We start from the raw sequence: 11,029 nt of genomic DNA, 5'->3' as shown, positions 1-11,029 counted from the left end.
TGTATCACACGTGCAAAATTTGAGAAAATACCACATGAATATTCGACCATAGTAGGTATTCAAGAATCAGTACCTCCACGCTCTTTAGCACGAGATTGTGAGTATCGCGTGTCTACCATTTCACCACTAAGGCATCTTGAAAGTGAATCCTATTCCATGAATATGATATCTAGCTAGTGTTATGTATGGAATATATGACAAAGGTGGAGTGTTAGAGTATTTTTATTGATCGGTCATGTCATATAGGCCCAAGTCGGACATCCAATTGGTTCGATTTGAATTATTCGTAGGATATCTTATATATATTCTATCAAAAAGATGGACAATCAAACCTATTTCTCGATTCAATAGAAGCCCAAAGAGGTGAATAGGGTCCAAAATAATGATAGATATGTAAAAAGCGGGTCCGATTACGCCTATTCCTAATCCTAAATGGAACAGAACGATGCAGGGATCTATTATATGTAAACATAGTATCTATTTAGATACGCTCGAATGACCCCTTTCTCATAATGAGAATGTATATAACCCTATTCCGGTCTAGTCCGGTATGGAATGAACTTAGAATCATGGAATCGACTCGATCATCAGATTCTAGATTCTAAGTTCATAACCCTAGCCCATTCCCATTTTGGGCGGAACAGATCTACTAATTCTTTGATTCCAGTTAGTAAGATAAGAGGGGTCGGATCTTGAACTAAGAAATAGATTCTAGAAGCTAAAAAAGGATATCCTGAGCAATTTCAATAATCGGGTTCATTGATATTCCTGGTATAGTAGATGCTATCACACATACAATCATACTCAATTCGATGGAATTGTTTGATCTTAAAGGGGACCCTCTATAATTTCGCACGTTAGGAGTTATTTCTTGGTTTCGTCCAGTCATTAATAACTTGATTATTTTTAGATAATAGAATACTTACAATGGAAGCTAGCAAAATCCAAGATCAAAAATGGAAATGGCACTTGAATGTAAAACCCTAATATAAACCCTAATAGAGATGATGAAAAACTAACTAAAAGCTTCCTACTACTACTCCTAAACTATACTAATGATATGCTATGTTCTCCCCCTTCATTTTCCTTCCAATATGAGCTAAAAGACTTTAGAAATGGGCCTCCAAAGCCTTCAAATCATGAGTCACATGCCATTTTAATGAAGTCATGCGCGGACACCTGTGCGGACGCACAGATGCGTGCGTCCGCACACTTTGCGAAAATCCTTTCCTGTGCATACGCACAAGTAACTGTGCGCACGCACACTAGGCGATGCTTGGTTGGACGCGCGACACGCTCGAAATGATCTATGCGCTCTGATTGGGCAGCTGTGCGTACGCACAAGTGGCTGTGCGCACGCACACATCTCTGAACTCATCTCCTTTGTTTCTTTGTGTTTCCTCCACTTTGCATGCTCTTCTTCCATTTTCTCCAACCCATTCCTACCTTACACACCTGAAATCACTCACAAACAACATCAAGGCATCGAATGGAAGGCAAATGAAAGAAAATAGATCAAATTGGGCACAAAAGAGCATATTTTCATAATCAAGCACAAATTGGGAGGAAAATTCAAAAGCATGCTATTCAAGGGAATAATTGCAAGTTTATGTGATGAAATCCATTCAATTCTAACCAAAAATCATCATCAAATATGGATTCATCAAGCGCGTATTTTTTTTATCAAAGAAAAATTTGAACCCGTGACCTCTTAAATAAATGAGTATAAATGAGTATAGAAAGACTATGTCATTTGAGCTATAACTCATTAGCAAAATAAAGTCCGTATAGTTGTGTTTTCTTAGCAAAATTTAATGAGTATATTATTATTAAAAATGTATTATAAAATCTCAATTATAATGATATATATATATATATATATATATATATATATATATATATATATATATATATATATTAAAAGTAGGAATATTAACTCACATCATACAAGTGCTCTGTTAGGGTTTTATCTTGTGCTCTGCTAGGGTTTTGTCTCTTGCCTCGAAGGTTTTTTCATGGCTAATGCCATTTACATATTCTTCTCATTCACACGTATGTAATCCGTGTTACAATCTATCCATTGATATACCCACCTAATCTATGCTCTTTCATCACCATTTTCTTTCTCATTCAACCTTCTCATCTATAACCTAATTTTCTTACTATATTCTATTCGACCTTTTCTCTGCTTTCCTTTCACAATAATTCTCTCAATCTTCGTTTCTATCACTCCATCCCCTCTTTTTTTGGTGGCTGAATATGAGTGATGACAAAGAGGACCACTGTGCTACCAATCCCAACGGGGACGACGATGAGGAGGAGGTGATTGTTCTGGAGGAAAACGATATATCTGAAGGGGTTCAGACTTGCACTAGAAGTTTGGCTGGTTGTATCTTCGCTGACAGGTTTTTTTTGATTGGCACATTAGAGAATGCCCTATTTGAAATATGGTTTAAACCAGAGAAATTTAGGGTAGTGGAGAAAGGCAACAACCGCTTCCAATTCTTTTTTGAAAAGGAAGTCGACGTTATGAGGATTGAAAGGGGGGCTCCTTGGCTCTTCAAAAACTATGTGCTTCATGTTCAATGATGGAACCAATCGGAAGAGGTGTGTGACAACATGATATCTACCTTTCCAATCTGGACTCAGGTTTGTGGGCTGCCAGAACAGTTCAAGACGTTGGAGGTGGGTAAAAAATTAGGAGGTCATCTGGGAACCATTAGTGACATCGACTTATTTGAAGTTAGAGGCAAAGAGGCACGTATTATTAAAGTAAGGGTGGAAATCAATGGTGACAAGAGGCTCCGGGACACTCTAAAAATTGTGGGTCCAGATAAAAAAACAGTAGAAGTAGGAATCAGGTATGAACGACTAGGAATTTTCTGCACCTATTGTGTTATGCTGGGACATGATTCCAAGCACTGTCAGGACTTCAGTTGTGACTCTACTGAGAACACCCTAAAGGAGGATAAGGTTGGTGAATGGCTCAGAGCGACTCAGGTTGGTAGATGACTCGAAAGGAAGAAAAGGCCAAGTAGCTCACAACAGATCAGTGCAAATGTTGGTTCAATTTAGCCAAGGAAAAATCCTCTTCCTTCATGGTTAATTGAAGGTTTTAATGGAATAAGCATGCAAGAGGAAAATCAGAAACAATCAAACCAGCAGACTTCCTCTAATTCAGAGGCTAGGGGGGAAGGAGATGAGAATTTGGAGGATACTGGTCAAACCTTTTCTAGCACTACTACCCCGCTGGCTCTGGTTGATATTTCGAATGCCTTGACTCACGATCAACAGATTATTACCACCCCCAAAAAATCTAGTATTGGTATTAAAAAAGTGAGTATGAAACAGCCTGTCAGACAACATAGCTCTCGTAACAAATCTTTTATGGGGAGTAAAAGGATGAATGGAGGAAAGGAAAACCTAGAACAGCTAAAGAAGATGTGTTTCGATGACCACACTACTATTACTCTGAAGGTGGAGGGTGCCAACCGTCAATTGGCACCCCCAGGACCCATGAAGTTGATAAGTTGGAATTGTCGGGATTTGGGCAGACCCCTGATATTCCATAATCTTAAAGGGATTTGTAGATCCTACTCCCCAGAAATTGGTTTCTTTTGCGAAACTAAAAATCAACCTCGTCAAATTGAGAGGAAGTTAAGGGCATGCGGCTTTGTGGACTAGGTTTTGGTGGATCCGGAGGGTAATGCAGGTGGGCTTGCTCTAGCATGGAAGGAGGGGGTGGAGATTGAAGTTATTCTGTCCAGTCGGTTCTTCATTGCTGCCAGAATTAAAGACCCAGTTAACGAAGTTTGGGGAGTTGTAGGGGTGCATTTAAGTACGTCGGATCAGACACGGGCTTATCAATTTAGGGAATTATCATCATTTTTTCAGCAACTGCAGAATCGTTTTCTTGTCCTCGAAAATTTTAATGCTATCACCAATCTCCAAGAGAAGGATGGCGGGGGAGTCAAATCTAATGCTTCCATGGCTGCTTTTTCTGGGTTTATTAATGAAAATGGTTTGGTAGATTTGGGTATGGTTGGGAGACCATTTACTTGGTCTAATAAAAGAAGAAGGCAAGAGTTAATCCAAGAACATTTAGATCGATTCATGGCTGATGATGTGTGGTTCAGTTCCTATCCGGCAGCAGTAGTTACTAGATTGTCTGAGAATGGATCTGATCACGCCCCATTATTGTTAGACTCAAATCCTCCATTGGAAAAATCTAAAAGAAGGTTCAAGTTCCAGGAACGTTGGTGTGGTTTGGAAGGTTTCAGAAGCTAATAGCAGAAATTTGGAGTGTTGAAGTTACAGGTTCATCAATGTTTAGACTGGCTAAAAAATTGAAGCTCTGTCGGCACCGTTTGGTTCAATGGCAGCAGAAAAATTGTACTAACTCTGCAAAGCACATTCAGGAAATGACTGCTAGTATTGAGGAGTTGCGAGGCTTAGGAGTACAAGGAGAAGATCAACTAGATGAACTTGAACGAATGTTAGAGGCTGCCCACATCTGGGAGGAAAGTTTTTGGAAGGATAAGTCACGTATTAAATGGTTACAACTTGGTGATAGGAATACAAAATTCTTTCATCGAAATTTCCAAGCAAGGAACCAAAGAAACAAACTTTGGAGACTAGTTGGAAATGACGGTGCAATTGCCACATCTCATAGAGCCATAGCAGCAGTGGCAGAAAGATATTTTCAGGAGATCTTCTCATCAGATAACCCTACTGATCCTTGTCACGCTTTTGAAGAGTTTGAGGCTAAAGTTACACCAGCTATGAACCGTAAACTAATCCGGCCAGTTTCAATAGAAGAAGTTAAACGAGCAACTTTTAGCGTTCACCCCCAAAGTACTCCAGGTGAGGATGACTTTACTGCAAAATTATTTCATTTCTATTGGGGTATAGTTGGTGGAGATATTTTTCGTGCAGTGAAGAGTTTCTTTATGGGTGGTCGGATACTGAGGAGTTTTAACCACACCCAAATCTGTCTCATTCCAAAAATCCCAGATGATAGGGATATGACACAGGTGAGGCCTGTCAGCTTGTCCTCAGTGTTCTATAAAATTATTTCGAAGGTATTAGTTCATAGATTGCAAGGAATCATGAAATCTCTCATTAGTCCTAACCAAAGTGCTTTCTTGAAGGGTAGGCTCATTTCTGACAACATTTTGGTTGCTCATGAATGCATGCACTATCTAAAGAATAAGAAGAGGGGCTTAGAAAATGAAATGACAGTTAAGCTGGACATGAGCAAAGCCTATGATAGAGTTGAATGGCAATTTTTGTGGTTTATTCTGGAGAAACTCGGGTTTGATTCCCGATGGATTGGATGGATTCGAGAAGTCGTCACAATTGTTTCTTACTCGGTTATTGTGGAAGGACAACCTTTTGGTTTTTTTTAAACCAAATAGGGGCATCCAACAGGGTGATCCCCTATTCCCATATATTTTTCTTTTCTGTGCTGAAGGACTTTCCTTCTTGCTATACAAGGCTGAGCAAAACAGTGTTATCCGTGGAATTCAGATTAACAGAAGATCTCCTAGGGTGAACCACCTACTATTCGCAGATGACTCGATTCTCTTTAGTAAAGCTACTACTGACAATTGCCAGCACCTTCTTGGCTTGCTAGATGATTATGAGGGGTTTAGCGTGCAGAAAGTAAATCTGACTAAATCAGCAATATTTTTTAGTAATAATACATCTTCCCCATTGCGGCAAACCTTGGCAGCCACACTTCACATTCGCAATATAGGGGCGCAGGATAAATATTTAGGACTACCTTCTGTAGTCCAAAGATCTAAAAATGCCACTTTTTGAATGCTTAAAGATAAAGTTAGAAAGATGGTGGAATTGTGGAAGCGAAAATTGCTCTCAGCTAGGGGTAGACACGTTCTTATCAAAGCAGTTGGGGAAGCCATCCCAATTTACAGCTTCTCCTGTTTCAAACTACCAGATAGTCTTCTAATCGAAATCTATAGAATCTTATCTCAGTTTTGGTGGGGACAGAAGGGAAGGGAGAGAAGAATGTCTTGGATAAGTTGGGAGAGTATGACGCAACCCAAGAAGGAGGAGAGTTTGGGTTTTAAGGACCTGCGAGCCCAAAATTTGGCACTTTTGAACAAATAGTATTGGAGAATAGCCATCAGACCAAACTCTCTACTCACTAAGATGCTAAAAGGAAAGTACTATATATACTAGTCTATTATGGAGGCAGGAGTAGGAGCAGTACCTTCGTGGGATTGGAGAAGCGTCCTAGAGGGCCATAAAGTTCTTGAGAAAGGCTTGCTCTGGAAGGTAAGGTCAGGGGAAAGTATCCGTGCTTATGTAGATCCATGGCTGCCATCTCCTCATCCCCATTGTGCTCCTATGGAGTTTGCAACAACAAGGCAAAAAAATGTGACCTAGGTAAAAGAACTCCTAACTGAGAACAAGGAATGGAATAATCAATTAATACAGTATTTGTTTCCTCCAGAAATTGCTCAAAGTATTCTTTCAGTTAATATTGAAGATCGAGAGGACCGAATATCCTGGATTTTTCACAAGTCTGATAATTATGAAGTAGTATCAGCATATCAAGTGGCTTACCATTTTCACCACCCACCAATTGAGTTTTGTCCACCTATAGCTCAATGTAGTGATATTTGGAAAGATTTGTGGAAAATGAGATTACCCCCGAAAATCAAATTCTCCCTCTGACGTTCCCTCCATGGAAGACTTCCTGTCCTGTTGAACCTCCAGCGACGAATCCCATCAATTTCTGCGATTTGCCCCCGGTGTCAGATAGGAGAGGAATCGACTATGCACTGCTTATTCACCTGCAATAAGGCAAAAGAAGTATGGCTCAAAAGTCCATTTGCAGGTGTGACGATAGGAGAAGAGGAAGAAGAACTCTATCAGTGTTGGAGGAGAAAGAAAGCTTACCTCTCAGAAAGTGGAGGTAACCAACAAAATTTGCTCTTGGTTGAAATTATGTGCTGAAATATTTGGAGAGCTCGAAACTGCTTGGTCTTTGAACATGAAAAAATTCCACTGGAAGAGACAGACCAAATTTCTCGAAGAATGTTGATGGAAGTGGTTACTATTTCCCCAATTCCCTTCTAGTGAAATGTTAGGGATTAAAACCCCTTTTAGATCTTCTGTCCTTTTATTATACCCTTTCTAATTCTTCCTTTTATTATGTTGCTTTATAACTCAGCACGGGAGTTAATTGGGAATTTCCCGTTCTCTCTTTTTTTGTCCTACATAAACCTCTTATATTCCTTAAATTATGAAATGAATACCATTTGACTTTAGAATATATATATTAAAAGTATTAATAATTTTTTTTATTCTCTCTATTTCATTTCTATATCTACTTCTCCTCTCAATCTATTTATTTTACAGCTACAAACTTATTGAATCTTATGAGAATGGACTAACTCACCAATATTCAAACTAACACATACTACTTTACTTGCTTCCCCTGTTATCTCACGAACACTGGCCTTTTATAGGCATGATTAATCAAAATAAAATAATAAAATAAGGCAACAAAAGTCTTCGTAATCGGTAATCTCATACAGTAGAGGACAAAATATTATTGGTGGCTACCAATAAATTGAGCTCGACCTTCTTGCGCATGATATAGATGTGTGACCACCGTATGCTTGCTATTTTCTGGGCTATGCACATGCTTGCTTTAATTATTTATTTGACCATCCTTTTATTCTCAAATGTGCTTTGCTAATATTTTCTGATATTGAAACTTGAAACTGGTACATATTTTGGAACAAGTTTAGGATTATTACATAATCCAACTACGTTGACCATTTTGTCAGATTTTGCTAATGTGAAGTAATTTGTAGGTTGAATACTTAGTTGCCTAACATAAAACACATGAAGCCACTGGCTTTTTTCTTATCCGACCAGAAAAGTTGTTATGACTTTCATGGAAGATTTTTTCAATTACAGGGGATTTGCTTAGTATACCTTAATAATAAAGAGGGCATTAAGTACAGAGTACAATCACATAGTACTACTAAGCACAGATCAAAGAAAATTTCCATCCACAAAAACAAATCAAATTCTATACGTAAATTATTTTACAAACAGATATTACAATCAAATTAACCTAAAATACACACATCGCACAAAATTACAAGAAAAAAAAGTTTACGAAACAGAGAACCTTCGTCTTCTGGGCTTGGATAAGTCAACAGACATATCTTCAATGTGTGACGTGTCCTTAGAGCCCTGCTTAAACGGATTCAACTTGCCCAGTTTCTTCGACATAGCTGAGAAGAACGTGGGCTTCTTCGTGGGCCCAGGCTCAGAAGATGTCGTTCCCGGCCCATTCTTCTGCATATCTGAAATGTACATCTTCATCTTCATCAGCTCCGATCGCAACTCCTCGTTCTCCCTCACAAGTGACACGTCAGTATGCAGCTGCTGGTTCCTCGTCGTCGCTGCCGTTACTGAAGCAGTTTTCGGGGATGATTTCCGATCCTCCTCTGCGCCACTTCTTATCTTCAACTGGTCGTAGTAGAGCGCGTGGAGAACAATCTGTACCGGCAAACGCTTGTTCTGCGACGCGTGCACGCGTGCTTCGTATGACAGCTTCAGTGGATCCATCACACTACACACTTTCTCCCTTTCAATCTCATCCAGGTTCGGATGCACCTGTAACACCAACAACGCGCGTGGAGTAAACGGTTATTCAGTTAGTTAAACTGTTACTATTGTTTGTTATTTAATTACACTATTATTTAGGGTAGTTAATTAAGTTCTAACGGTGCCGTTTAGGATCTGAAGCTTATTATGTACCTTGAGGTAGATATCCACGGCGCGGTAAATGTCATCATCGACTTTTCTCGCGTTTTTGGGGATGAGAACCGCGATGCCGTTGAACTTGGAGATGGTGAGATCGCCGTACGCGGCGATTTCGGCGAGGTAGACGTCGATGGTTTTGGCCACGCGGTGCATCGCGGCAGAGAAGTCTTCTCGGAATGTACCGGCACTGAACACCGACTCGCTCTTCTCCTTCTCCACGAATCCAGATATTATCCTTCGAACGCTGTCCAGATCGAGAAGCCTCTCGCCATCGTAGGTGAACGAGAGCACGAGGAGGTCGTCGACAGTCACGTGCTCTAGGATCTCCGAGATCCGCTTCTCAAGCTCGCGCTTGCAGGAGCTTGAGGCGGAGAGGTAGATTGCACAACGGAGGAGGCAGCAGAGGAAGTTGATTGGAAAAGCTGCTTTCTCGGAAGGGAAGAGAGAGACAATGGATTGGAGAATCTCGCGCTGCTCGGTCCTCGAATTGGAACTAGAATCGGAATCTGAAGAATCGCCGGGATCAGACAACTGGACTCCTGCCCCGCCACTTCGTCCGCCGGTCTGGTCGCGGACTAGCTCCCGGAGGGCGCGTTCTGTGTAGGTTATCAACGCACCGGCGACGGTGAGGGTCTTGGCGCCACGCTGCTTCATGGCGGCGATGACTTTTCCAAATGAATCCACGTCGAGTCCCGCAAGCTCCTCCGTCCACCAGTTTGGTGGCGATCGGCATGGAAAACTTGCCTCGCTGCAGGCCTTGGAGCTTACAGCGTCGATGCAGCGGCTCCGGAGTTTGATTTCGTCAGCAAAGGGGAGGAGCTGCTGGCACGATTTGAGTACGGCAACGGCGGCGGAGAAATTAGATAGTCCAACTTGAGTAAGGAAGTCCTCTGTCCTGCCGGCGAGGTTGCCATCGCAGTAGTCATCAGTCATCTGAAGAAACTCGGCGGCGCAGCGGAGGGCGGCGACGTTATAAACGGTTATCTCAAAGTTGACGCCGTAGCAGAACTTCGCCGCCTTCTCGAAAATCTCGGAGCCTCCGGGAATATCTGAGAGATCAATTTTGGTAAGGTCACTTTCCTGTGCTTCAATTATCAGCTTTCTGAGGTAGTTGCTCTTCGCCACCAGCATGAACTGTAATACGTTATTACAATTTCAATTAATCAAAACCATAATTCAATTCATTTTCACATGAACAACATCATCATATAACACACGATTATTATAACAACAATATTTGTATGTCATGCATGGCTTTGTGCTTAGAAAACTCCAAAACCATGGTTGTTAGCAACTCAAACTCTGGTTCTTCATTTGAATCCAAATTTTGGTACCTTATGAAGAGAATAACTGGCTTCTCCAACTTCAACTATAACATCACTGGGGATTTCTTGAGAAAATATCCTGCAATAATTAAAATGAATTTGTGGTAACATTAGATTATGATATTATTAATTAATTGTGGAACAATTTGAAAATGGAGATGTAGTGGAGTCCGTTACCATTGCCCAGTTCTCTCCATGGCAAGGGATTGTCTTCTATTGAGGTTTGAGGCCGCCATGAAGATGGTGTATATATAGCCTGGTTTTCTGCTTAGAGAGAGAGAGAGAGCGAGAGCGAGAGAGAGAGAAACAGTAGTGGGTTAGAGGGTGGGGGTCTGGCTATTAATATAAAGGAGATTGTGGATGATCCTGTAGCTTTACTTCATTATTATGATTTTATCCTCATGCCATGAGCTTGTCACTATGGTCATTGTCTATGATGTTTTCTTCTCATAAAAGAGGAGTTGTGTTATCTAACTTGTTTTAACTTTTTCTGTTAAGTGATTATTCCTTATTTCCTTAATGTGTTCTATGCCAGTTCTTTTTTCCTGCCCTACATATTGCTTTAGCAGCTTGCGGACAAGTGGGAATGAACTTGTTCAAGTTCAATTTTGACATTTTTCCCATTGACTGCCTTTGCCACACGGGTAATCCCTTAATTTTGTTCCCTTTTTCTTTTAAACTTTTGCTCTTAAATAATTTACTTGTTACTGAACTGTTTAAAAGCTTTGTGGGTTCGAAAAATCTAAGTTCTCATGATTTGCCTAATGAAAAACAAAGCCACTATATCATGTACCTACACCAAAATTAACTATTATTAAAATAAAATATACATTAAAATATAAAATATATATTAAAAATAAATTAAATTATAATATATAAATACATAATAA

General features: G+C 40.2%; 1 protein-coding gene across 1 annotated transcript; it reads right to left on the bottom strand.

Moving 5' to 3' along the window:
• Positions 1-7,676: 7,676 nt before the first annotated feature.
• Positions 7,677-10,781, bottom strand: LOC107609250 (root phototropism protein 2). Its single transcript, XM_016311136.3, has 4 exons — positions 10,317-10,781; positions 10,149-10,218; positions 8,809-9,948; positions 7,677-8,664 (listed from the first exon to the last, which is right to left on the bottom strand). The coding sequence occupies exons 1-4, from the start codon at positions 10,373-10,375 to the stop codon at positions 8,158-8,160; spliced, it is 1,776 nt and encodes a 591-aa protein (XP_016166622.1). The 5' UTR covers positions 10,376-10,781; the 3' UTR covers positions 7,677-8,157.
• Between the last annotated feature and the right edge of the window lie 248 nt (positions 10,782-11,029).

Source organism: Arachis ipaensis, chromosome B7 (genome assembly GCF_059453495.1).
Source record: "Arachis ipaensis isolate K30076 ecotype BB chromosome B7, ASM5945349v1, whole genome shotgun sequence".
In the NCBI taxonomy this organism is placed as follows: domain Eukaryota; kingdom Viridiplantae; phylum Streptophyta; class Magnoliopsida; order Fabales; family Fabaceae; genus Arachis; species Arachis ipaensis.
Note: the sequence above shows the minus strand (reverse complement) of the source record. Positions and strands in the feature narration are given on the sequence as shown.

What these genes read in the sequence shown, in the direction of transcription:
- LOC107609250 (XM_016311136.3), bottom strand. Translation starts at nt 10,375, where the DNA reads ATGGCGGCCTCAAACCTCAATAGAAGACAATCCCTTGCCATGGAGAGA. An exon ending in CCAGTTATTCTCTTCATAAG is followed by an intron (nt 9,949 to 10,148) that starts GTACCAAAATTT and finishes AACGTATTACAG; the next exon opens with TTCATGCTGGTGGCGAAGAG. An exon ending in CCGTGGATATCTACCTCAAG is followed by an intron (nt 8,665 to 8,808) that starts GTACATAATAAG and finishes TTGGTGTTACAG; the next exon opens with GTGCATCCGAACCTGGATGA.